Consider the following 27,475-nt stretch of genomic DNA (forward strand, 5'->3'; position numbering starts at 1 on the left):
GGGGCGGGGACTCAATTACCCGGGAGATTTAAGCGCCGCGGGCACCTGGGACGGGTTGAGAGGCGGATTACAAGAAACGTACGTATGGGTGTGGCAGATGCCATGACAAAAAATAATAATAATGGTGTTTTCCTGTTTTCTGGGTCGTCTTTTTAATTGCGTTTTGAAAAAGTTTAGCTACTCTACTGGGGAAGTGAAAAGGTGTTTATGGGTCAGGGGGAGCTGATACTTACCTCTGTTTCTGTTGCTACCTAAAACGTTTTTCGCCCTGTTTGAGAACTCACAGTTTGATATAGGTGATAGCTTAGTGTGCTGGGACTTATACTTTGCATGTGAACGGGGGGGGGGGGGGGGTTAGTAGAAAAAAGCCCAGCAGAACTCATTTGCATATTAGGCCACACCCCCTGACATCACCATTGTTTCACACAGGGCTTTTCTGTAGAAAAAGCCCAGCAGGAACTCGTTTGTATATTAGGGCACACCTCCTGAAGCAAAGCCAGCAGGAACTGCATTCCTGTTCTTAAAAAAAAAAAAGCCCTGCATGTAAAAAGTCTTGAGTTCAATCCCTACCATCTCCACTTAAAAAAAAAAATGTCCTCAACCTCTTTGAGCCTAATGGTCCCTTTGGAATCCTGGCATGGTAGGGTTGCCAATCCCCAGGTGGGGGCAGGGGATCCCCCGGTTTGGAGGCCCTTCCCCCGCTTCAAGGTTGTCAGAAAGCGGGGGTGGGGGGGAGGGGAGGGAAATGTCTGCTGGGAACTCTGCTATTCCCTATGGAGATTTACTCCCATAGAAAATCATGGAGAATTGATCCATGGGTATCTGGGGCTCTGGGGGGGCTGTTTTTTGGGGTAGAGGCACCAAATTTTCAGTATAGCTTCTAGTGCCTCTCTCCAAAATACCCCCCAAGTTTTGAAAAGATTGAACCGGGGGGGGGTCCAATTCTATGAGCCCCAAAAGAAAATGCCCCTATCCTTCATTATTTCCTATGGAAGGAAGGCATTGAAAAGGTGTGCCGTCCTTTTAAATGTGATGGCCAGAACTCCCTTCGGAGTTCAATGATGCTCGTCACAGCCTTGATCTTGGCTCCACCCCTAATGTCTCCTGGCTCCACCCCCAAAGTCTCCTGGCTCCAGCCCCAAAGTCCACAGATATTTCTTGAATTGGACTTGGCAACCCTACACGGCGTAGTCTAGGCTGCAGCCACAAAATGGCTACCATAGAAAATGAAGCTAACCGTAGAATAGATTCGTGTGGGTAGCCATGTTGGTCTGAAGCAGCAGAGCAAAGGCTGAGCCCCATGGCATCTTTGAGACTAACAATGTGCAGTTCTGGGTATCAGCTTTCATGGGCGTGCGCTAGGGTTGCCAACCCCCAGATGGGGGCAGGGGATCCCCCGGTTTGGAGGCCCTCCCCCCGCTTCAGGGTCGCCAGAAAGCGGGGGGAGGGGAGGGAAATGTCTGCTGGGAACTCTGTTATTCCCTATGGAGATTTATTCCCATAGAAAATAATGGAGAATTGATCCGCAGGTATCTGGGGCTCTGGGGGGCTGTTTTTTGAGGTAGAGGCACCAAATTTTCAGTACAGCATCTTGTGCCTCTCCCCAAAATATTCCCCAAGTTTCAAAACGAGGTGCCCCTATCCTTCATTATTTCCTATGGAAGGAAGGAATTGAAAAGGTGTGCCGTCCCTTTCAATGTGATGGCCAGAACTCCCTTTGGAGTTCAATTATGCTTGTCACAGCCTTGATCTTGGCTCCACCCCTAATGTCTCCTGGCTCCACCCCAAAGTCTCCTGGCCCCACCCCCAAAGTTCCCAGATATTTCTTAAATTGGACTTGGCAACTCTAGTGTGCGCACTTCAAATAGATTCAGGTGAGTAACCCTGCTGGTCTGAAGCAGCAGAACGAAGTGTGAGTCCAGGGGCACCTTCAAGACCCAACAAAGCTTTATCCAAGGTGCAAGCTACCCTCTGAAATACAGCTCTAAGTAGGAATTCTTCCACATTTCACGCAGAAATTCTGCATAACAGGATGCCTTATTTTAAAACGCATTGCTTCTGGCACCTTCAAGACCCAACAAAGCTTTATCCAAGGTGCAAGCTACCCTCTGAAATACAGCTCTAAGTAGGAATTCTTCCACATTTCACGCAGAAATTCTGCATAACAGGATGCCTTATTTTAAAACGCATTGCTTCTGGCACCCCAAGGGGTTAAACATTCTCTTTCTTCCAGAGACGCCTCTGTGATTTTTTAAAAGCAGCTGTTTTGGGGCCAAAAACCACCAAAAATCAAATAACATGTATTAACAAGTTGGTGTTTTTTGTGCTGCAATACTGCCCGTAGGGAAGCAGCTACGCTTCGTTTGACTCGATAACAGCAAGGAGACTGGATTCCCCACTAAACCTTCTTTTGAATCATTTAGGTTTTAAGTGGAAACGCCCTGCTTTCGTCGCTGTGTGTTGCCTTCCCGGCTCTAAGATGCCAACCACAAACGAGCAAGAACGGATGAAGAAATTTAAAAATAAAGGAAAAAATGCAGACGTGAGTATGAACGGGGGAGAGGTTGAGTCTTCGGATTCCTCGTTGGCCAAGCTCTGTTCTGCAACCTCACAAGTACTGCAAAAGCATAGAGCTTCCACGTATAAGAGCCGTTTACCTCTAAATGCCAGGTGCTGGGAACAATGGGCAGAAACTAGGGTTGCAAATCCCCAGATGGGGGTGGGGGATCCCCCAGTTTGGAGGCCCTCTCCCCGCTTCAGGATCATCAGAAAGCAGGGGGGGGGGGGAAATGTCTGCTTGGCTCTCCATTATTCCCTATGGAGATCGATTCCCTTAGGGTATAATGGAGAATTGATCAATGGGTATCTGGGGCTCTTGAGGGGGGGGGCCTGTTTTTGAGATAGAGGCACCAAATTTGCAGCATAGCTTCCAGTGCCTTTTCTCAAAACACCCTTCAAGTTTCAAAAAGATTGGTCCAGGGGGTCCAATTCTATGAGCCCCAAAAGAAGGCACCCCTATCCTTCACTATTTCCGATGGAGGGAAGGCATTTAAAAGGTGTGTGGTCCCTTTAAATGTGATGGCCAGCACTCCCTTTGGAGTTGAGTTATGCTTGTCACAACCTTGCTCCTGGCTCCACCTCCAAAGTCCCCTTGAATTGGACCTGGCAACCCTAGCGGAAACAATTAAATTTCAGGTGGGAACAACAACCAGCAAGAAATAGTACACAAGTGTTAGGCGATGGCTCCACTGTAGGCCAATGTGTTTTGGGTTAAATCCCATCTCTTATAAAAGCAGGATCCTAGATGATCCCCAGAGCTTTGTAGCCTCCGCAGCTATGGATGCTAAAGGCTTTTATTGTTTTCTTGCTCCATCTCACTAGCTCAAAGTAGCTTACAGCAGCCTTGTGTTCTCCCCACCACACCCAAGATTGCACTTTAGAAGTCCTTGGAGGCATAAAAAGCCAAATAAATTCAGGTCATGCTATCTAAACCCAAACCTGAAAGGCACAGGTGAGAACACCTATATATGTTGCGTTGAGATGGAGGGCCTGGGGCAGTGGTCATGAACATATGAAGCTGCCTTCTACTGAATCAGACCCTCGGTCCATCAAAGTCAGTATTGTAGAAGATGAAGATATTGGATTTATATCCCGCCCTCCACTCCGAAGAGTCTCAGAGCGGCTCACAATCTCCTCTACCTTCCTCCCCCACAACAGACACCCTGTGAGGTGGGTGGGGCTGGAGAGGGCTCTCACAGCAGCTGCCCTTTCAAGGACAACCTCTGCCAGAGCTATGGCTGACCCAAGGCCATTCCGGCAGCTGCAAGTGGAGAAGTGGGGAATCAAACCCGGTTCTCCCAGATAAGAGTCCGCACACTTAACCACTACACCAAACTGGCTCTCCAGTTTGTCTACTCAGACTGGCAGTGGCTCTCCAGGGTCTCAAGCTGAGGTTTTTCATGCCTACTTGCCTGGACCCCTTTTTAGTTGGAGATGCCGGGGGACCTTCCGCTTACCAAGCAGATGCTCTGTCACTGAACCACCATCCCTCCCACCATCATCCATTTGCTTATTCAATTTATACCCCGCCCTACCCCAAAAATGGACTCAGGGTGGCTTAAATCATAAAACCGACGAGATGAAAAAACAGTGAACAATAATTAAGATCAACAATAACAAAAAAACACCCCCATGCCTTATGTGAAAAAAAATATACATAGAAGTAGCCTACGTACTTCGGAGCTTTTTGTCCTTCACAGAAGATCCCCCTACATTTACCTCATGACATAGCAATGTCTTTATATTAGACATTACCTTCCTTCTGAGAAACAATTTCTTAATGAAATAAAGCTGGCAAATGATGTAGATTTAATTTTTCAGTCCCAGACTCGTAGCTGTTTCTCCTCAGGTGCCCAGTCCTGAATTCTGGGCTTTGGCCTGAGTAGGCTCAGTCCTGGTTTGAACCTGTGTTGTGTTCTGTTGATACCCTATGGCTGCCTCCGTGTTCAGCTTCTCTTACTTTAAAATGTGTTCTTGCTGGACAAGTCAAACCCTAGATTTGGTGCTTTCCCTGGCACTGTGACTATTAAATCTAATAATAATAAAATGCATTCAGGTGGGTAGCCATGTTGGTCTGAAGCAACAGGACAAAGTTTAAGACCCTTGGGTCTTAAAAGGTGCCACTGGACTCAAACTTTGTCCTGTAATATAATGCAGTTGTTGGTCTTGCTTGTGAGGAAGGAGAAAAGGTTTTTACTGTGTAGGATTGTGGGCTACTGACAAGATGACAGTTTTTTATTTCTCTTTCTACCACCACCCCTTCTGCAGGAAATGAGAAGACAGCGAGTAGAAGTCTCAGTTGAACTTCGTAAGGCCAGGAAAGATGAACAGATCTTGAAGCGAAGGAACATCTCTTTTACCGTGGAAGACAGCCTGTCTCCAGAGAAAGATGACAGGAACCTGGTATGGATGTGCCAGAGAGAAATGTATCTCCCAAACACTTAGAGTCCTGTTGTTGTCCCCCCAGAGGAACCTGTTGGCCACTGCATGAGACAGGATGCTGGTCTAGGTAGACCATCCATGGTCTGATCCAGCAGGGCTCTTCTAATCTTCTTAAACCAAGTAGTTCCCAAACTCTTGATATGAGGGCCTTCTGGATTACAATGGGAAATATGCTTCACACTTGAACTTGAAAAAAATATTTCTACATTTCTTATGGATCAGTTTTAGTCATGGAGCTCTAGCACTGTACTGTCTAATCCAGCGGTGGCCAAACTGAGGCTCGGCAGCCGCATGTGACTCTTCTACACAGATAATGTGGCTCTCGAAGCCCCTTCCACCCCATCTTGGAGAAGGCATCTCTATCTTTAAACTACTTCTCCAAGCCAAGCCAGTAGGCTGTTTGGAAAATGCATTTAACGTTACCTTCTTACCACCTCTCCTCCCTCCCTCAAACATCTGACGTTCTTCCAGGGGTGGAATTCTAGCAGGAGCTCCTTTGCATATTAGGCCATGCCCCCCTGATGTAGCCAATCCTCCAAGAGCTTACAAGGCTCTTTTTTTGTAAGCTCTTGGAGGATTGGCTACATCAGGGGGGCATGGCCTAATATGCGAAGGAGCTCCTGCTAGAATTCCACCCCTGCATTCTTCCATGTGGCTCTTCCGTTAAGAGAGTTTGGCCACCCCTGGTCTACTCTTACTGGTAGTGGCTCTCCATGGTCTTGGGCAGAGAAGAGTGTACTGCCCAAAACACTCTTAATTAGAGATGGCAGGGGTTGAAATGGCATTGTTTGGCATGCAGAACTGAAGGGGCCGTGGCTCAGTGGTAGAGCATCTGCTTTACACGCAGAAGGCCCCATGTCCAATCCCTGGCATCTCCAGTTCAAAGAATCAGGTAGGAGGTGATATGAAAGACCTCAGCCTCTGGAGAGTGGCTGCCAGTCTGAGTAGACAATACTGACCTTGATGGACAAATGGTCTGATTCAGTATAAGGCAGCTTCCTGCTGTAATCCATGGCCTACATGGGGATTGATGCCTCTCAGAGTCAAAGCTTGCTAGGTTAGGTTCTGCCACTTAAGGGTCCATTTAACCCTGAGAGCTGACAAAGATCTGGCTTCCTGCAAGAGCATGCAGTCAGAACTATGGTAGCAATTTGTCCGTCTTGTGGGTTGTGGGAAATAACTCGGTGAAGCTCTTCTGAGCTTTCTAAATCTACTCTGGAGAGCAGCCCTAGCTGGAAAGTCGAGCGTCGGGTATCTAAGTTGAGGGTGTCAAACTAATTTGAGCCAGTCTGGTGTAGTGGTTAAGTGACAGACTCTTATCTGGGAGAACCAGGTTTGATTCCCCACTCCTCCACTGGCACCTGCTGGCATGGCCTTGGGTCAGCCATAGCTCTGGCAGAGGTTGTCCTTGAAAGGGCAGCTGCTGTAAGAGCTCTCTCAGCCCCACCTGCCTCACAGGGTGTCTGTTGTGGGGGGGAAGATAAAGGAGATTTTAAGCTGCTTTGAGACTCTGAAAATCAGAGTAGAGGGCGGGATATAAATCCAATATCATCATCATCTGTTATGAGGGCCGTATCTGATATAAATGAGACATTGCCAGGCCATGTGTGTCATAAAATGCAATGCCAGGAAGTGGACACAGATAAACACTATTAAAGATTTTTTTTAAAAAAAAAACTTAAAATAAAACATGCTTAAAACATTAGCACTCTTACAATATTTTGTTTATTTAACAGTCTCTGATAACTGACACCTCTTGTTCTGAATTATTGCATCAAAAACTGTATACAATGTCTGCGCTGTAGCAATCTTGAGTATGCTGTTCAAGTGTCTCTGTAAGCTGCAAACCTACTTTTGATTTGCTCGTGGACCTGATAGGACAGGGACCTGATTCTAACCATGGAAGCTGGAACTACATTTTATTTTATTTTTTAAATGATGGCACAAGATTCCTTTTTGGTTTGCCAGAACAGACTAACATGGTTACCCCAGTAGGATTTATCTTTTTCTAGTTACTCAGTTTGTGCAAAGAACTCACTAGGCCTTAGGCTAGTGCCATCTTGTGCCATCATTTAAAAACTGACACCTCTTGTTCTGAATTATTGCATCAAAAACTGGATACAATGTCTGTGCTGTAGCAATCCTGAGTATGCTGTTCAAGTGTCTCTGTAAGCTGCAAACCTACTTTTGATTTGCTCGTGGACCTGATAGGACAGGGACCTGATGTGGCCCTTAGGCCACATGTTTGACACTCCTGATCTAAGTAAGGCGTTTTTGCATCTGTGGCTAATTCTGGATCTCTCTTTCTACCCCCATTGTAGGTTGCTGAACTTTCTTTGGAAGAGATAATCAATGCTATAAACTCAGACAGCTTTCAGTTGCATTTGAAGGCAGCTCAGTCAGCCAGGTATGTTAAACTTTGCTTAGGATCTGCCTAGACGCTAATGGAAGACTTGGTGTTGTCTCTGGAATAGCTGAGTGTTGGGGTGAAACAAGGGTGGGAGGGTGGAAGACTGTTAACGTCCATGGTTGCCTATAAGGGGGAATGCAGTCCTGGAACATTCACAGTTATGGCTGTAGGCTCCAGTTTGTGGGTCGTTCACACTACAGGGGAGTTGGGCCGAGTTTCAGGGTCCATGTGGAATAGTTAACCCACCCAGTTTTGAAGCATGGCCCCCCCAGAGCAAGTACTTGAAGGGCTGTGCAAAGTTGTTTTCTGTTGCCCCAGAAGATTGGACCAGAACCAGTGGGTGAAATTAAATCAGAAGAGTTTCCGGCTCAACATTAGGAAGAACTTCCTGACAGAGCGGTCCCCCTGTGGAACAGGAGGGGGTGGGCTCTCCTTCCTTAGAGGTTTTCAAGCAGCGTCTAGACGGCCATCTGACAGCCATGCTGATCCTGTGAACTTAGGCAGATCATGAGAAGGGAGGGCAGGAAGGGCTGCATCAGGGCTTCGTTCTCACGGCCCTTTCTTACACGCCCAGGGAATTGCTGGTCGTCGCTTTGGGGTCAGGCAGCAGTTTTTCTTCAAGCCAGTTTGGCCAGGGATCCTGGAAAGTTTTTTTAAAAAATGTTCTGGGCTTGGAGCAGGGGTCACTGGGTGTGCGTGGGGAGGTGTTTGTGAATTCCCTGCATTGTGCAGGTGGTTGGACTAGATGACCCTGGAGGTCCTTTCAAACTCTATGATTCTGTTATTCTATACTGGTGGATGCCATGGCACCCAGTGGGCACCGTGTTGGGGAGCCCTGAGTATCAGTTCCTAGACCTACTGGTATGGAGCAAAAAGATGGGTCGATTGCATCAAGCCGCAGAATAGAGGAGTCAGAAAACCAAGTGCAAGTTCAGTTCGTATTGCAGTTACCTTGGGAATCCCGTCAAGGCCGGTCTGGTGTAGTGTTTAAGTGCACAGACTCTTACCTGGGAGAACCGGGTTTGATTCCCCCGCTCCTCCACTTGCAGCTGTTGGAACGGCCTTGGGTCAGCCATAGCTCTTGCAGAGTTGTCCTTGAAAAGACACGTGCTGTGAGACCTCTCTCAGCCCCACCTACCTCACAGGGTGTCTGTTGTGGGGGAGGAGGGTAAAGGAGATGGTGAGCCGCTCTGAGATTCAGAGTATAGAGCAGGATAGAAATCCAATATCATCGTCGTCGTCGTCGTCATCATCATCAGGGCTCTTTTTGTAGCAGGAGCTCCTTTGTATATTAGGCCACGCACCATGTAGCCAATCCTCCAAGAGCTTAGAGGGCTGTTAGTGCAGGACCCACTGTAAGCTCCAGGAGGATTGGCTACATCAGGGGTGTGTTGCCTAATATGCAGAGGAGCTCCTGCTACAAAAAGAGCCCTGATCATCACCATCATTCTCTCCCTGCAGGAAAATGCTTTCTAGGCAGAAGAATCCGCCCATCAATGAAGTCCTCAGAGCTGGGATTGTACCAAAACTGGTGTCCTTCTTGGGTCGTCACGATGCCCCCAACTTGCAATTCGAGGCTGCCTGGGCGCTCACAAACATCGCTTCCGGCACGTCGGACCAAACCAGAGCGGTTGTGGAGGTCAATGCCATACCGGCTTTCATAGCCCTCTTGGAATCGCCGCATATGCACATCTGTGAGCAGTCCGTGTGGGCGCTTGGGAACATAGCAGGTAAGAAGAGAGGCTCCCAGTCTTCTGAAAGGGACACGGAGTGGCAAGATATTTGGTTCCCCTATGTAGAACTGTGTGGGCTATAGAAGCTGATGGGTGGACTGTGAGTTCTTTGCTGGTCATCTAGATCAAGGGCGGCCAAACTGTGACATTTGGCTCTTTCATAATAATAATAATAATAATAATAATAATAATAATAATAATAATAAATTTTATTTGTACCCCGCCCTCCCCCGCCGAAGCAGGCTCAGGGCGGCTAACAATACGGTGACCAATGGTGCACCAACAATAAAACAGTTACACTAGAAACATTAAATTAACATTAAACTAACCTTAAAAGCCTGAATTAAAACAATTAACTAAAACATTTTATGACGCTATCCTTGACACTCTTCTAGTTGATGCTGATGGCGGATTTTCAGTTATTCATAAGCTAATTTAAAAAGGGTGGTCTTGCAGGCCCTGCGGAACTGATCAAGGTTCCGCAGGGCCCGCACCTCCTCTGGGAGTTGGTTCCAGAGATGTGGGGCTGCGGCCGAAAAGGCCCGAGAGCGAGTGTTCTGTAGTTTAATTTGTCTTGGCCCAGGGGTAGTCAGTCTGTTCTTTCCTACTGACCTCATACATGTTGTGTGGCTCTCAAAGCCCCCACCACCCTATCAGCCAGCTTGAAGAAGACATTTATCTCTTTAAATCACTTCTCCAAGTCAAGCCAGCCAGCAGCTTGGAGAAGGCATTTAAAGTTAAGAGTTGCCTTCTTTCTACCCCTCTCTTCCTCCCCGCCCCCCCATCAATTTGCCTTCCCTCCTTCCTGTCTTGCGGCTCTCAAACATCTGACATTCATATCTTACAGCTCTCAAACATCTGACTTTATTCGATGTGGCTCTTACATTAAGCAAGTTTGGCCACCTCAAACTTGCTAAACGTATTTATTTTATTTTATTTATTTATTTTATTCGATTTATATCCCGCCCTACCCCACCGAGGTGGGCTCAGGGCGGCTTACAACATAAAAACCAACAGAATCCATTTAAATACATTCATGATAGATTAATAATTATAATTATACAATAAAATATATAAAATACATAAAAACACATAAAACGTAAGAGCCACATAGAATAAATGTCAGGTGTTTGAGAGCTGGGAGGAAAGGAGGAAGGAAAGCAAATAAATGGGGGAGAGATGGAAAGAAAGCAACTTTAACTTTCAATGCATTCTCTAAGCTGCTGACTGGCTTGGCTTGGAGAAGTGATTTAAAGAGACAAATGCCTTCTCCAAGCCAGGCAATGGGTCGGGGGTGGCTTTGAGAGGCACACAATATGTGTGAAAGAGCCACAGGCTGGCTCCTGAGCCACAGGCTGGGGCATTCAAAAGGGTTCAACCTGCAATTGGTCCACATCAAGAAGAGGTGTTGGGAGGAATTTAGTATCTAGTGTAAAGATAAGTTAAACCCATCTAGTATAAGGATAAGTTAAACCTGGAGGGTTGACAGAGTTTCCAAAGAAGCTGGGAAGGGAGCAGTGAGAAGTCTGCAGGAGTTTAAGCTTCCCAATTACTACTTCACATAGTGATTAAAATGTGGAACTCACAGCCAAAGGATGTAGTGATGGCCACAGGACTAAACAGCTTTAAAAGGGGATTGGATAGATTCCTGGAGGGGTAGGTCTGTCCCTGGCTACTAGCCTTGGTGACTAAAGGGAACCTCCCCATTCAGAGGCAGTCAACCTCTGTATCCCAGAGCAAGAAGCAACATCAGGGGATGGCCTCTGCCTCTGTGCCCTACTGTTGGCCTCTGTGTGAGACAAGATGCTGGACTAGGTGGGCCACTGGTTTGATTTTATGAAGGCCTCAGCCTCTCTGCTCTGTTGCTAGCCCTCCAGAGGAACTGGTTGGCCAGTGTGTGAGACAGGATGCTGGACTGGATGGACCACTGGGCTGATCCAGCAGGGCTCTTCTGAGGTTCTCTGCCCTGTTGTTGGCCCTCCAGAGGAACTGGTTGGCCAGTGTGTGAGACAGGATGCTGGACTAGGTGGGCCACTGGTTTGATTTTATGAAGGCCTCAGCCTCTCTGCTCTGTTGCTAGCCCTCCAGAGGAACTGGTTGGCCAGTGTATGAGACAGGATGCTGGACTAGGTGGGCCACTGGTTTGATTTTATGAAGGCCTCAGCCTCTCTGCTCTGTTGCTAGCCCTCCAGAGGAACTGGTTGGCCAGTGTGTGAGACAGGATGCTGGACTGGATGGACCACTGGGCTGATCCAGCAGGGCTCTTCTGAGGTTCTTATGAAGGCCTCAACCTCTCTGCCCTGTTGTAGGCCCTCCAGAGGAACTGGTTGGCCACTGTGTGAGACAGGATGATGGACTGGATGGACCACAGGCCTGATCATGCAGCACTCTTCTTCTTAACATTCTTAATTCAGTGTCTGCCATCTTCAGGGGTAACAGAACACTTCTTAGCGAGCAATCCTCTCAGCTTCTGCTCTTATCTGTAGGTGATGGCCCCATGTACAGAGATTCTCTGATCCAGCAGCAGGTGATCCCACCTCTCCTGGCTCTGGTGGCACCAACTACTCCTGTGAGTATGATTCCGGCCTTGTTGGGTAAATGGCAGCTATGCTCACATCTTGAACCGGGACATCTAGTTTTTCCCTCTCTCTCTCTCGGCTTGACTTCGCGAACGAAGATTTAAGAAAGGTGCAGTAGTCCACGTCTGCTGCAGGCTCGCTGGTGGCTGACAAGACCAATGCGGGACAGGCAGATCCGGCCACAGTGGCTGCAGGGAAAAGTCTGATTTGGGGTTGGTGCTGTAGCAGTGCGATTCTTCCTCAGTCTCCTTTTGTCCTCAAGACCAGCTATGCGTGCGTTCTCAAAGGAAGAGACAGCCTGGTGGATGGTGTGCCTCCATGCTTTGCGTCTGAGGCTAGGTCAGACCACTGGTGATGGTTAATGCAACAGGTACTAGGGGATTTCTTCAAGGAGTCCTTGTACCTCTTCTTTGGTGCCCCTCTATTTCGATGGCTGGTGGAAAGTTCGCCATACAGGGCAATCTTGGGAAGGCGGTGGTTTTCCATCCTGGAGATATGCCCTGCCCAGCGCAGCTGCGTCTGAATCTTCAACAGCAATGCCTCGATGCTTGTAACCTCCGCCCACTTGAGGACTTTAGTGTTGGTCACAAAGTCACTCCAGTGGATGTTGAGGATGGTGCGAAGGCAGCGCTTTTTCCCCTCTAACATTATGCCAACTACCTCTTGACTTGCAAGCATATAAATGCCCTGACTTGGATAATCTAGGCTAGCCTGATCACATCTGAAATGAAAAGCTGAGCAGGACTGGGTAAGAGACCACCTAGAGATGTCATCCGATATTGGAAGTGTAAGCTTCCAAGTAAGAGTCTTATTCCAGGGCCTACTGTAAGCTCTAGGAGGACTGGCTACATCAAAGGGGTGTGGCCTAATATGCAAAGGGCTTCCTGCTACAAAAAAAGCCCTTGAGTTGAGAAATCTGGAGTGTATACTCCTACTTTATAAGTCTAGGTGGGATGCAACAGTGATGTTTTAAATAAAAAAAAGTCCAGCCAAGATGGCTCCCCACTAGTCTGCAAAAAACAGTCTCTAAAGCCTCCTTGCTTAAAGGAAATGCACTTGTCAGACAGGTTCAAACTATTTTTGTAGCCCTCACCTGGATAGCCCAGGCAAAGCCTGATCTTGTCAGATCTCAGACGCTAAGCAGGGCCAACCCTGACAAGGGCTTAGATGGGAGACCTCCAAAGAATACCAGGGCTGGGATGCAGAGGCAGGCAATAGCAAGCCACCTCTCCGAAATGTCGAAGCCTCACTGGGGGGTCTCCAGAACTCAACCAGGTGGACACACACATACTCACAAATAACTCAACCCCAAATCCCAACAAAACTGCTTTAGTAGAGCAGAAATTGGAAGCAAGTAAAAGGCTATTACCCTCCTGTCCAGGGCTGGCTCTTCCACTTGGTAAACTAGGTGATTGCCTAGGGTGCCGGGCTTCTGTGGGTGCCAAATTGGGCACCCCCTCATGTGACTTGGTGATGTTGTCAGTGCGGGGGGGGGTGGTGCTAGAAGTTAGCCTTGCCCAGGGTGCCAGACCGTCTAGGGCCGGCCGTGCTCTTGTCTTGATTGTGAAACCCCCCAAATGGACATGCTTATTTTTTTTTCTGTTTTGGCTTGTAAATACATTAAGACAGGGGTGTCAAACATGTGGCCCGGGGGCCAAACCAGGCCCCCAGAGGGCTCCTATCAGGCCCCTGAGCAACTGGCTGTCATCTGCTTCCTTCTCCCTCTCTCTTGCTTCCTTCTGCATCACAGCTTGCTTTGCCAGGCTGGCTCAATCGCACAGGAGCTACAGAGCAAAACCTTGATTTTCTCCATTTGTTGAGGCTCCTCCCTCTCCTGGTCCTCTGGGGAGGGAGGGAAAGAGCCAGAGCTTCCTTTGCCCAGTTCCCAGGATCCCATGGGAGAAATGCAAAGACCTTTAAGACCAACAAGCGCTAATGTTTTAAGCATGTTTTATTTTAATTTTTTTTTTAAATCTTTAGTCGTGTTTGTGTCCTTTAAAAAGTTTATATCTCTGCTACCTAATCTCAAATAGGTACACTCATGGCCCGGCCCGACAAAGTCTCATTTATGTCAGATCCGGCCCTCATAACAAATGAGTTCGACACCCCTACATTAAGCCAATGGGGGAAACAACGTGAAGCTGGCATTGGTCCAAGGGTACAAGCGACTTCAGAGCCTTCGAGTCTTTAGGCCACCTTCTTGAATTGGGTCCTTGAGCATCACTAATGTTTTGCTTTCCCACCAATCTTGAGGGAAGAGTTGACTGAACCCAGCCTTATCTCGTGGGCATTCGATGAAATTGCTGAGCAGACAGGTTAAAACGGATAAAAGGAAGTACTTCTTCACCCAAAGGGTGATTAACATGTGGAATTCACTGCCACAGGGGGTGGTGGCAACCACAAGCATAGCCACCTTCAAGAGGGGGTTAGATAAAAATATGGAGCAGAGGTCCATCAGTGGCTATTAGCCACAGTGTGTGTGTATATATATATTTTTGGCCGCTGTGTGACACAGAATGTTGGACTGGATGGGCCATTGGCCTGATCTAACATGGCTTCTCTTATGTTCTTATGTTATCCTTGATTAATTAGGGTTCAGCCCCTGGCTTTGCGGCCAACGAGGTGAATCTTCTCTGAAGTGTTTTGCCATGTTCTGGTTCCAGGTGGGCTTCCTGAGGAACGTCACATGGACACTGTCCAACCTCTGCAGGAACAAAAACCCCTGGCCTTCTCTGGAAGCCGTGAAGCAGATCCTCCCTGCCCTGATCTGTCTCCTCCAACACGAAGACAAGGACATCATCTCGGACACCTGCTGGGCTGTCTCCTACCTGACCGATGGAACCAACGACCGCATTCACGTCGTGGTGGAGACGGGAATATTGCCACGGCTGGTGCAGCTCTTGTCCTGTCTGGAGTTGCACATTCTGGTAGGTAAAATTGGTGTTATAGGAGAATTGTTAGATTCGTTATTTTGCCATGGGAGAACTCTCTGCCTTCCTCTCTTGGATAACAGTTGTCAGTAGGGTTGGTTGGAAATGTCTGATTCCACTCTCAGCACAACCTCAAGTAAGTTGGAGTTCAACTTACTCTCAGCACATGGGATATAAAAGAAGCCATGTTGGATCAGGCCCATGACCCATCCAGGCCAACATTCTGTGTCACACATGGCCCAAACCCAGGCACCCTCAAGAGGTCCACCAGTGGGGCTCTCAACACAACCTCAAGTAAGCTGGAGTCTCTGCCTTCCTCTCTTCGACAACAGTTGTCAGTAGGGTTGGTTGGAAATGTCTGGTTCTACCCTCAGCATAACCTCAAGTAAGTTGGAGTCCAAACCGTGTAATCCACCTGCACTTGGCCCTTTCTTCCACACCCTGGGAAATGCTGATTGCCACTTTGGGGTCAGGAAGCATTTTTTCTCCAGTTTGGCCAGGGATCCTGGAGGTTTTTTTGCCATCTTTTAAGCCATCTTTTCAACTGTGGAGTCTTGCAAGCAAAAGTTCTACTTTGTGAGCTACATGCATAAATTATATGAACATTCTGAAGCTGCCTTCTACTGAATCAGACCCTTGGTCCATCAAAGTCAGTATTGTCTACTCAGACTGGCAGCAGCTCTCCAGAGTCTCAAGCTGAGGTTCTTCACCCCTATTTGCCTGGACCAGGGGTAGGGAACGTTAGCTCTCCAGATGTTTTTTGCCTACAACTCCCATCAGCCCCAGCCAGCATGGCCAATGGCTGGGGTTGATGGGAGAATAGGCAAAAAACATCTGGAGAGCCAACATTCCCTACCCCTGGACCCTTTTCAGTTGGAGATGCCAGGGACTGAACTGGGGACCTTCTGCTTACCAAGCAGATGCTCTGCTACTGAGCACCATCCCTCTCCTTAGACATATGAACATATGAAGCTGCCTTCTACTGAATCAGACCCTTGGTCCATCAAAGTCAGTATTGTCTACTCAGACTGGTAACAGCTCTCCAGGGTCTCAAGCTGAGGTTTTTCATGCCCATTTGCCTGGACCCTTTTGAGTTGGAGATGCCAGGGACTGAACGTGGGACCTTCTGCTTACCAAGCAGATGCTCTACTACTGAGCCACCATCCCTCGCTGAATTAGTGTGCTCAGGGGCTATCCTTCCTGAGCCAGGCAGAGCTAAGACAAAAATGTGTGAGCCAGAGGCTAAAAAAGCTGTGAGCTAGTTCACATGAACTCAGCTTAGAGGGAACACTGCTCGGGGTGTGGAGGAGAGGTAGTTGTAAGTGTCTTGCATTATGCAGGAAGCTGGACTAGATGACACTATGATTCTAGGTTGACATCATGGGAGTTAACAGCCCTCTGGACGGTCCTTCCTAGTGAAGAAAGCTGGCCATTAATCCAAAAAATCAAGCACAGATCTCAATCTACCTAGTTGTGTGGGAGGAAAAAAACTCATATAACAAACTCTAAAGGACTATACCAGTTCTTATGACTGTCACCCCTAAAATTCAGAGTCCCTGTGAATTGCTCTTGGTTGCTTGCTGCGGGCATAAAACTGTTCTTTTGGTTGTGGTTTGGAATGTGCCTGTGTCCTCTGCCACCTGCTGTATGTTTATCCAAGAGGGAACTGGAAAAACACCTGGAGCAGAGGTCCATCGGTGGTGATTAGCTACAAGGTGTAGATGGAACACTCTCTCTGGGTCTGTGATGCTCTGCATTCTTGTTGCTTGGGGTGGGGGGGGGCAACTGGGACGGCTTCTGGAGTTCTGGCCCTGCTGGTGGACCTCCTGATGGCCCCTGGATTTTGGCTGGATGGACTGGATGGGCCACTGGTCTGATCCAACATGGCTTCACTTCTGTTCTTATGCTATGTTGTCTTGGTGCTTGGGGGGAAAGAGTGGGAGAGCTTCTGAAGTTCTGGTCTCATTGGCAGACATCCTGATGGCTCCTGGATTTTGGCCACTGTGTGACACAGAGTGTTGGACTGGATGGGCCATTGGCTTGATCCAACATGGCTTCTCTTCTGTTCTTATGCGTGTGGAAGTGATGCTCTGTATTCCTGGGGATTGGGGGGCTTCTGAAATTCTGGCCCCACTGGTGGACCTCTTGAGGGTGCCTGGGTTTGGCCCATGTGTGACACAGAATGTTGGCCTGGATGGGCCATGGGCCTGATCCAACATGACTTCTTTGATGTTCCGTGTCCCCAACCACCCTCCTTAAAGCATCTTTGCCTTAGACTCCAGCTCTGCGTGCCGTCGGCAATATCGTCACCGGGACAGACGAGCAGACCCAGCTGGCCATCGACGCGGGCTTGTTGACCATCCTGCCCCAGCTCCTGCGCCACCCCAAGTCCTCCATCCAGAAGGAGGCAGCGTGGGCGCTCAGCAACATTGCAGCGGGGCCCTGCTCACAGATCCAGCAGATTATCACCTGTGGGCTCCTGCATCCCCTGGTGGAGCTTCTGGAGAAGGTAATGCCAGGGAGGTGCTTGGGAGGCTATTGCCTCAGAGGCTTGGTTCTCCGGGTGAGCAGCTGCAATGGGTAGCAGGATGAGGGGGACCAATACAGCTTAGGCCAGGGGTGTCAAACATGCAGCCCTGGGGCCAAATCAAGCCCCCGAGCAACTGGCTTGTCGTCTGCTTCCTTTTCCCTCTCTCTTGCTTGCTTCTGCATCACAGCTTGCTTTGCCAGGCTTGCTCAATCACAGGAGCTGTAGAGCAAAGCCTCTATTTTCTTCATTGGCTGAGGTTCCTCCCTTGGGGGGGGGAAGGAGGGGGAGAAATAGCTTGCTTTGCCAGGCTCTCTCAGTGGCACAGCAGAGCTACTGAGCCAAGCCTCTCTTCCTTCTATTGGCTGAGGCTCCTCCCATTCCTGGGTTTGGGCCATGTGTGACACAGAATGTTGGCCTGGGAAGGAAGGAAAGAGCCAGAGCTTCCTTTGCCCACTTCCCTGGATCCCATGGGAGACATACAAAGAAAGCACCGTAAAGACCAACGAGTGCTAATGTTTTAAGCATGCTTTATTTTAAGTGTTTTTTTTTTAAAAAATCTTTAATTGTTTCGCTGTCCTTTTTAAAGTTTATCTTTCTTCTACCTGGCGTTACGTTTTATGACACTGGCCCAACGAGGTCTCACTGGTGTCAGTTCTGGCCATCATAACAAATGAGTTTGACACCCCCGGCTTAGGCACTTGACTCACTCCCACCAATCGACAGGCCCAGAAAGGGATGGATAGATCTTGCTTGGGGTGACCAAACTCCTTGGCATGGCCGTGGCCTATGAGCATTACGTGAAAGTTGCAGAAGTAGTTTCATTTCCTCCACAGAAAGAATGCTTCCACCGCTTAAGAGAGGCGTACGTTCCTCCCATTTGTTCTGCTTGGGGATTAAGATCACAGAGACCCTCCTGGCTATCCATAAGAACATAAGGAAAGCCATGTTGGGCCAAGTCAATGGCCCATCCAGTCCAATGCTCCATTTCACACAGTACTCCAAAACCCAGGTGCCATCAAGAGGTCCACCAGCGGGGCTGGAACTCCAGAAGCCCTCCCACTGTTGCCCTCCAAGCACCAGGAATAGAGAGCATCACTGCCCCAGACAGAATGTTCCATTCTTTAAAGAAGCTGATTTAGTGGGTACATGAAGGGCTCTTTTTGGTGGTAGCCCCCGATTGTGGGACAACTTGCCCAGGGAGGTGTGTATTGCCCTCTCGCTTTCAACTTTCAGGAGGCAGGTGAAGATGGTTTTGTTTAGGACCAAGTTTGATTTATTTACTTGCAGTCCTAAACTGTGCTTTTAGATTTTGAGTTTTTAACAGGTTTTATTATGTGTTTTATTTATACTGCAAGGTGTCTTGAGCTCTGGGTGGCAAGCAGAGAGGCAGCTAATAAGTGCTTAAAATAATAATGTTCTTCAGACCGCATGGGTGAGGTAGCTAGAGGAGCCTTCTCTGTGCAGGCATGGGGCTTTAGCACCCTTTGTGGTTCTTCCAAGAATGCCAGAATGAGAACCAATTTTGTAATTACGCACAAGAAAACAGGCCCGATTTCCAAAGGGAGTCATGCCTACTTAATTAAGCGGCTGTTCAGTGGTGCAATATGCCCCCAGAATAGCCTACAGATCTGATTCTATTTCTTCCCTGCCGCCACCCACATTTTTTTATTTTTTTGCTGCCTTTTCACTCCCCATGTGCAGGGAGACTTCAAAGCTCAGAAAGAGGCTATTTGGGCAGTTGCCAACTTCACCACTGGAGGCACCGTGGAGCAGGTTGTCGATCTGGTCCACGCTGGGACCCTCTTGCCCTTGCTCAACTTGTTGACCGTCAAAGATGGGAAGACCGTCCAAGTGATTCTGGATAGCCTCTCCAACATCTTCTTGGTAAGATTCCCTCCCCGCCCCTTTGCTTCCAATGATTTGCACTGCTTCTTGTTCTTGGTCCATTATTAGTATTCCGGGATGCTTCAAGCCCCCTTTTAGGAGAACATGGGATGCGAGTTTCAGCTTCTTTTAAATAAGGGAGAATTGAACTGGCATCTCTCCGCCTACAGACCGTTTCACTTATGTACAGGCCCCATGTGATGAATTCATTGGACTCTCAACTCAATTTGTACACAGGAACCTCAATGTCAGGATTTTTCAATGCATAGCTCTCCCTCAGGCCAATGGTGGAGCATCTGCTTGGCATGCAGAAGGTTCCAAATTCAATCTCTGCTGTCCCCAATTAAAAAGACCAAGTGGCTGGCTGAGAGCTGCTTCGGGAGTAGACAAAATGGACCTTTAGGTTTCCCATTTCTTCACTTATAGCTAGGGTTGCCAAGTCCAATTCAAGAAATATCGGGGGACTTTGGGGGTGGAGCCAGGAGACTTTGGGGCGGAGCCAGGAGCAAGGGCGTGACAAGCATAATTGAACTCCAAAGGGAGTTCTGGCCATCACATTGAAAGGGACTCCACAACTTTTAAATGCCTTCCCCCCATTGGAAATAGGGGCACCTTCCTTGGGGGCTCATAGAACTGGACCCCCTGGTCCAATCCTTTTGAAACTTGGGGGTGTTTTGAAGAGAGGTACCGGACATTTAAGCTGCGAATGTGGTGCCTCTATCTCAAAAAACAGCCCTCTGAGAGCCCCAGATAACCATGGATCAATTTTCCATTATTCCCTATGGAAATTGGTCTCCGTAGAGAATAATGGAGTGCCTAGCAGACATTTCCCTCCCCCCCCCGGCTTTCTGATGACCCTGAAGTGGGGGGAAGGCCTCCAAACCGGGGGATCCCCTGCCCCCACTTGGAGATTGGCAACCCTACAGATAGGATGTCTGCAGCCAGCGTGTTTTTTTGTAGAAAAAGCCCAGCAGGAATTCATTTGCATATTAGGCCACACCCTCTGACACCAAGCCAGTCGGAACTGTGTTCCTGTGCATTCCTGCTCAAGAAAAGCCCTGCCTGCAAGAAATCGCAGCCTTTGCCTGATCAGCGTGTGAAAACTGGGAGAGTGCAGAGTGCAATCATCTTGGGGAGAAAAATTACAAAGAAAAGTATTTATTTATTTATTACATTAAGCTTATATCCCGCCCTCTCCGCCAGCGGACTCAGGGCGGCTCACAACATTACATTACTACCATTAAATCCAGTAAAACATAATTACATATTTAAATTATTTAAAACCATTTCATGGTGCTGTGTGAATACAGTACAATATAGGCGGTTCTGAAAATTCGGTGGTGACCACCAGTACTCTACTTGGTGCTCTATCTGATGTCCAGTGGCAGCTCTCTCTCAGTTAGATATCGAAGGCCTGTCGAAACAATTTGGTCTTACAGGCCCTGCGGAACGTAGGCAGATCCCGCAGGGCCCTTATGGCCTCCGGGAGAGCGTTCCAGAGTTCTGGGGCTGCCACCGAGAAAGCCCTGGTTCGTGTCATACGCAACCTGGCTTCTTTTGGTCCTGGGATGGACAGTAGATTTTTCATCCCTGAACGCAGGGCTCTCTGGGGAATATACGGAGAAAGGCGGTCCCGCAGATAGACAGGTCCCTGACCATAAAGGGCTTTAAAGGTCAGTACCAACGCCTTGAAACGAACTCGGAACACAACAGGAAGCCAGTGCAGCTCTTTCAGCACCGGCCGAATGTGCTCCCATCGAGGGAGTCTCGTTAACAGCCGTGCCGCAGCGTTCTGCACTAGCTGTAGTCTCCGGGTTAGCGTCAAGGGTAGCCCCATGTAGAGAGCGTTACAGTGATCTATTCTTGAGGTGACCGTGGCATGGATCACCATTGCTAAATCGTTGTGCTCCAGGAACGGGGCCAGCTGCCGCACCCGCAGAAGGTGAAAAGAGGCGGATCTAACAGTGGCTGCTACTTGGGCCTCCATTGTGAGGGAGGACTCAAGGAGCATGCCCAAGCTCTTGACCTTAGGGGCCGGTGTTAATGGTACCCCGTCAAGAGCCGGCAGACAAACCTCCCTCCCCGGGTCACCCCGACTCAGATAGAGAACCTCCGTCTTCGTCGGATTCAGCTTCAGCCGGCTCAGCCTGAGCCAAGAAGCCACGGCTTGAGGAGCCAGGTCTGGATTTTCCGGGGTACAGTCGGACTGGCCGCCCATCAATAGATAGAGCCTTGGTCTATTTACAGGAAGTTCTGTCTGTAGAGTTCCTAATGATTCCTAGAGCTACTTAGAAGTGACAAGGGGTAACTCGAACAAACTCTATGGTTGGAACTTCCAGCAAGTAGCCAAGGCCTTATTTTTCTTCTTTAGTTTTTCTCCTGGGACACTGCCCTCCCCAACCCTCCTGCTGGTTACTGGGCACTGCCTTTGATAGGCCAAGAGCAGCTGAATGTTGTCGCTAATGCATGCAACTCATAACTGGATGTTGTGATTAAGTGGTGGCCGCGGTCTTGTAACATTCGCTCCCCTGCGGACCTTGTGCCCTCTTCATAATGCATTGACCACAAGGATCGATTCAAAGAACTTTGACCAGTCTAGAAATCTTGACTAAAAACTACCGTAAATGTCCTGATGGTGGGGTTGTGAGGTCTGAATCAGTGCTCCCTCTAAGCTGAGGAGTCTTGTGAGCAAAAATTCTACTTCTAGAGCTGCTGGCATTAAAGTTGTGAGCGACTGCATCCATTAGTGTGCTCTGGGGCCATCCTCCCTGAGCTGAGACAAAAATGTGTGAGCCAGTGGCTAAAAAACTGTGAGCTAGCTCACACTAACTCAGCTTAGAGTGAACACTGATCTGAATGCCTTGCGGGCTGGGAGTGGGAGGGAATTTTGCAGGAGCAGGACAGAGCACTGCAACATGCTAACATCACATGGAAGTGACATCAGCGTGTCCGAAATGTCATGTGGCAACGCTCTAGTTTTGGGCAAAACTCTATGGTAAAGTCAGTCTAAAATCATGGAGTTCTGCTTGAAAACCAGAGTGTCACTATGCGATGTCCCTGATGACTTCCGTGACATCAGCACATTGCATTTATTTCTGGCAATGTTACTGGTTTAAGGGCAGGATTTCCTCCCGCTGACCACCAGTGGGCAGAACCCTCAAAAAGCAGGGGATCCCCTGCTCCCAACTAGGGAATGGCAACCTTGCCTCATGGGTTGACTTCAGAGCATTGATTCTCCACCAGAGTTGTGGACATGAAGCTGGTGGGCTGCTCAGTACTGTGGGGACACCCTCCTGAACAACTGTATCGCTCCTTTCTCCCCACGTTAGTCTGCTGAGAAACTGGGTGAAACAGAGAAACTCAGCATCCTTGTCGAAGAGCTTGGTGGCTTGGAGAAGATCGAAGCGCTCCAGACTCACGAGAACAACGCTGTCTATCAATCGGCTTTAAACCTCATAGAGAAGTATTTTTCTGGCGACGTAAGTAGCTGCTGGCATTTTACTGCATACCCTCTTTGGGTGCGTCGGTCTGAGCAACGCACTTAGTGGTTTGGATTGTTGCAAAGCACAGAGAACCTAGGCAATACCAGATCAGTTTAATTCTTAGTTCCTTTCCCTAGGGATTCTGGGAATTGTAGTTCTGTGGAGGAAGGTAGAGAAATGCAAAGCAGCTGAACTGAGCAATAGCTGGCCAGAATCTTAATAAGAACATTAGAAGCGCTGTGCTGGATCAGAGCAGTGAGGGGCCATCTAGTCCAGCATCCTGTCTCACAGCATGGCCAACCAGTTCCTCTGGAGGGCCAACAACAGGGCAGAGAGGCCGAGGCCTTCATAAGAACATAAGACCTACTGGATTAGACCAGTGGTTGACCTTGTCTAGCATCCTTTCTCATAGAGTCACCTGCCAGTTCCATTGGAGGGCTAGCAACAGGGCAGAGAGGCTGAGGCCTTCATAAGAACATCAGAGGAGCCCTACTGGATCAGACCAGTGGTCCATCTAGTCCAGCATCCTGTCTCACATAGTGGCCAACCAGTTCCTCTGGAGGGCCAACAACAGGGCAAAGAGTCCGAGGCTTTCAGTAAGAACATCAGAAGTGCCCTGCTGGATCAGGACAATGGTCCATCTAGTCCAGCATTCTGTCTCACACAGTAGCCAACCAGTTCTTCTGGAGCACCAACGACAGGACAGAGAGGCTGAGGCCTTCATAAGAACATCAGAAGAGCCCTGCTGGATCAGACCAGTGAGGTCCATCTAGTCCAGCATTCTGTCTCACACAGTGGCCAGCCAGTTCCTCTGGAGGGCCAACAACAGGGCAGAGAGGCTGAGGCCTTCATAAGAACATCAGAGGAGCCCTGCTGGATTAGACCAGTGAAGGTCCATCTAGTCCAGCATCCTGTCTCACATAGTGGCCAACCAGTTCCTCTGGAGGGACAACAGGGCAAAGAGTCTGAGGCTTTCAATAAGAACATCAGAAGTGCCCTGCTGGGTCAGAGCAGTGGTCCATCTAGTCCAGCATTCTGTCTCACACAGTAGCCAACCAGTTCCTCTGGAGGGCCAACAACAGGGCAGAGAGGCCGAGGCCTTCCCCTGATGTTGCCTCCTGGCTCCGGGATTTTCTGCTTCTGAATATAGAGTTTCTCTTGAATCACCTTGGCTAGTAGCCACCGATAAACCTCCATGAATCTGTCTAACCCCCTCTTGGAATCAGCCATGCCTGTGACCATCGCTACATTCTCTGGTAGCATAGCCCACATTCTGCATTTGAACTTAATGTTCTGTAATATGCTTCTATATTCTATAACATGCTTGAGATCGATTCCTCACTTGTCTTTTTTCCTTACCCCACCTTGAATGACAGGACGAGAACCTTAATCCTGACGTGAACGAAGAAACCAAGACGTTTGCTTTCTCAGCCGAGGAGCGGGACCACTACGACTTCTGAAGAGGGACCTGGACTTGTTTTGCAGCTGTCAGAGCTGCTGTGGGAAAGAGCACTTAGATTGACTGTTGAAACACTAGAAGAGGAAGCTCACGATTGGAAGGATCTAATTTATAATTCTGATCAATAAATCACTGTTCTGGATTTGTATTCTCCGTTGTCTGGAGTTCCCTTCTTCCAGGGAGACCCGTGGTGCAAAGGGTGAGGCCCAGGTACAGATCACTCCAGTCTGAGAGCCAGTTTGGTGTAGTGGTTAAGTGCGCAAACTCTTACCTGGGAGAACCGGGTTTGATTCCCTACTCCTCCACTTGCAGCTGCTGGAATGGCCTTGGGTCAGCCACAGCTCTCGCAGGAGTTGTCCTTGAAAGGGCAGCTGCTGTGAGTACTCTCTCAGCCCCACCCACCTCACAGGGTGTCTGTTGTTGGGGGAGAAGATATAGGAGATTGTAAACCGCTCTGCTTCAGAGAGAAGGGCGGGATATAAATCTGCAGTCGTCGTTGTCTTCTTTTTGAGCCTGCAGGGTACCTTGGAACTTCAACACCATGTGGTGAGCGCAGCTGCAAGATGGCTTCTGCAGGAGGTTGGGCCAGTCACAAGATGGCTGCTGGAGGTGGAGCCACCCACAAGATGGCTGCCACAGTCTACAGCGAACATCCTTGTGTTGTGGTAGCAACTGCAATGTGTTTTTTTTTTAAATATGTAGAGCCAATCAGAAGCCTTGCTGGGTAAAAGCCCCACCTACTTTCTAATAACATTTGGTGGGCGCCAGGAATGGTGTCAGTGTGCGTCATGGTGCCCTCAGGCACCAAGTTGGTCAGCCCCCTGGGCTAGCATAAACCCACCCATCGTGGAGGGAATATTACCATGTGAGAAAATGCTAGATTTGAATGCCTAGAAGGAGATCATTGGAGACCTCTTCGGAATACCAGAGCCGGGAGGCAGGGGCAGGTTTTATTCAGCCACCTCTCTGAATATTCTCCAGGGCCCCAATAGGGGTCAGTCGCCATGACTTTCCAGTACACAGACGCACATTAAAACTACAAAAATACCAAAAAGGGAAACTTAAAAGAGAAAGCAGAGCCACTAATACTGCGCTCTCCTCTGCCTTTTCCTCTAGTGCTTCACAAGGGAGCAAAGCAATTAACGCTGCCAGTGCAGCAGTTTGGGAGTCATCGGAAGGTGTTAACTGTCAACATAGGCTTCTCACTTTGCAACTAATCTGCAGGCCATTTAGCTGACGGCAGAGTGACAGATCCCCATGCTTTTGGGGGAAAAGAGGCGGGCCTTAACGCCTCTCTGAAAAGAGCCCCGTGGCACAAAGTGGTGAAGCTGCAGCACTGCAGTCCAAGCTCTCTGCTCACAACCTGAGTTCAATCCTGGCGGAAGCTGGATTCAAGCAGCCGGCTGGAGGTTGACTCAGCCTTCCATCCTTCCGAGGTCGGTAAAATGAGCACCCAGCTTGCTGGGGGGAAAGTGTAGATGACTGGGGAAGGCAACGTCAAACCACCCCGTCTGCCATGAAAATATTGTGATGCAACGTCACCCCAGAATCGGAAACGACTGGTGCTTGCACAGGGGACTACCTTTGTCTTTTTTTTTTTTAGTGCTTCTCTAAAACTAGTGGGTAGGACAAATTTTTATCCACGTCGTCAGCCTCTTGTTCAGGTTGACGTTATGGCCTTCCGTCACCAAGTGTGGGCGGAAAAGGGGAATCCAGATACCTGGCTTGTAGCAGGCGCAACAAGAGCCTCAACCAGTGTTTCCTCTAAGCTGAGTTAGCGTGAGCTAGCTCACAGTTTTTGAACCTCCAGCTCACGCATTTTTGTCTTAGCTCACGAAAAATGGCCCCAGAGCACACTAATCTCTGCAGTAGCTCACAACTTTAATGCCGGCAGCTCACAAAGTAGACATTTTTGCTCACAAGACTCCATAGCTTAGAGGGAGTATTGGCCTCAACTGTCTCCTCATCCGTCTCTTTACCCGGGACCAGTAATGTGGCCGTTCTGTCAAGCCGCTCTCTATGCTTCAGAACGACAATAGTATCACCTCAGGTCAGCCGGCCATGCACAAAAGTTGTCTCAAAAGGCAGCAGGGAGAGTAAAAAAACGGAAAAGAGGGGGAACTCAAACAAGACTCTGAAGCCTGTTTGTGGGAACTTCAGAGCGAACGGAAATCTCTCCTGAGGTGAGACTTCAGAGGACTTCTTAGCGTTGGTCATTTCAGCTTATTCAGAAGATTATGCGGCGGTGGCATAAGAAAGGGGAATATCTCTTGGGTCTACCTCCTTCCATCTTGGGCTGTGTCTCATTGAAGAAAGAGAGTGGAGCGATTTCAGGTGTCATTCAGCATCTGAAATCAGTCCACTCCAATTATAAGGACAAGTGGACTCGCATTCTAGCTGTCTCCGAACAAGTGGTGACTCACGAAAGCTCATTCCCTGCCACCAGTTCTCTTAGTCTTGAACAGGGGTGGCCAAACTGTGGCTCGAGAGCCACATGTAGATCTTTCACACACATACTGTGGCTCTCAAAGCACCCCCCAAGCCCGGTTGGCTGATATGTCTCTTTATATCATTCGCCAAGCCTCCCTGCCTTCTTCCTTCCTTCAGTTTGGCTTAGTGGTTAGGTGTGCGGACTCTTATCTGGGAGAACTGGGTTTGATTCCCCACCCCTCCACTTGCACCTGCTGGAATGGCCTTGGGTCAGTCATAGCTCTCACAGAGCTGTCCTTGAAAGAGCAGCTGCTGTGAGAGCCCTCTCAGCCCCACCCACCTCGCAGGGTGTCTGTTATGGGGGGGGAGGTAAAGGAGATTGTAACTGCTCTGAGACTGAGATTCAGAGTATAGGGCAGGATATAAATCCTATATCATCTTCTCCTTCTCCCTCCCTTCAACATCTGATGTTCATGTCTTGCAGCTCTCAAATATCTGACATTTATTCTGTGTTAAGCAAGTCTGGCCACCTCTGGTCTTTTAAGATGTTCCTGGACTCCTGCTCTTTTCTGCTGCCACAGACAGACTGACACCGCTACCCATCTTGTTCTACCCAACAGTTTCTCTTCTCTCCCAGGACCAGGAAGAAACCTTTCAGAGTTTTCCCACCGAAGATGGGCGTGGTGGTGTCTCGGTGTCTGCACAGCTGCTTGTTAGCAATGGTAATGTCCAAGGGGATTGAAATAATCACCTTCCTTCCTGATTCCGTCTGTGGCGCTGTGTCTTTTTATGAGCATGCCGGGGATAGCTGGGTCTGCCCCTCGGGCTGTAAGTAGTTAGTCTTGCAGAAGGTGTTTGTGATGGAATGCCAGTTGATCGAGATGGTAATTGGTACACTGAATGGGAGGTTAAGAACGGAAGTGCTGTCTCTACTTATTGCAGACGGTCAGAGCTGGAAAGCATGGGGGATGTGTTTATAAGCGCCAGGACTTTTTTTGTAGCAGGAACTCCTTTGCATTTTAAGCCACACCCCCTGA

The 27,475-nt window shown here is 48.8% G+C and overlaps 2 protein-coding genes across 2 annotated transcripts in view; both read left to right on the forward strand.

The window, feature by feature from the left end:
• KPNA7 (karyopherin subunit alpha 7) lies at positions 1 to 24,156 on the forward strand. The gene is made up of 11 exons (XM_060260760.1): positions 1 to 78; positions 2,424 to 2,542; positions 4,828 to 4,962; positions 7,323 to 7,408; positions 8,873 to 9,141; positions 11,631 to 11,713; positions 14,387 to 14,650; positions 16,929 to 17,162; positions 18,885 to 19,067; positions 22,397 to 22,546; positions 23,926 to 24,156. Exons 2-11 carry the CDS (start codon positions 2,480 to 2,482, stop codon positions 24,007 to 24,009), a joined length of 1,551 nt encoding a protein of 516 aa, XP_060116743.1. The 5' UTR covers positions 1 to 78; positions 2,424 to 2,479; the 3' UTR covers positions 24,010 to 24,156.
• Positions 1 to 27,475, forward strand: part of PDAP1 (PDGFA associated protein 1) — a 465,345-nt gene that overhangs the window by 173,918 nt on the left and 263,952 nt on the right. The window lies entirely within an intron of this gene.

Source organism: Heteronotia binoei, chromosome 20 (genome assembly GCF_032191835.1).
Source record: "Heteronotia binoei isolate CCM8104 ecotype False Entrance Well chromosome 20, APGP_CSIRO_Hbin_v1, whole genome shotgun sequence".
Taxonomy (NCBI): domain Eukaryota; kingdom Metazoa; phylum Chordata; class Lepidosauria; order Squamata; family Gekkonidae; genus Heteronotia; species Heteronotia binoei.

What these genes read in the sequence shown, in the direction of transcription:
- KPNA7 (XM_060260760.1), top strand. Translation starts at nt 2,480, where the DNA reads ATGCCAACCACAAACGAGCAAGAACGGATGAAGAAATTTAAAAATAAA. An exon ending in GGCGCTTGGGAACATAGCAG is followed by an intron (nt 9,142 to 11,630) that starts GTAAGAAGAGAG and finishes TCTTATCTGTAG; the next exon opens with GTGATGGCCCCATGTACAGA. An exon ending in AGAAGTATTTTTCTGGCGAC is followed by an intron (nt 22,547 to 23,925) that starts GTAAGTAGCTGC and finishes CTTGAATGACAG; the next exon opens with GACGAGAACCTTAATCCTGA.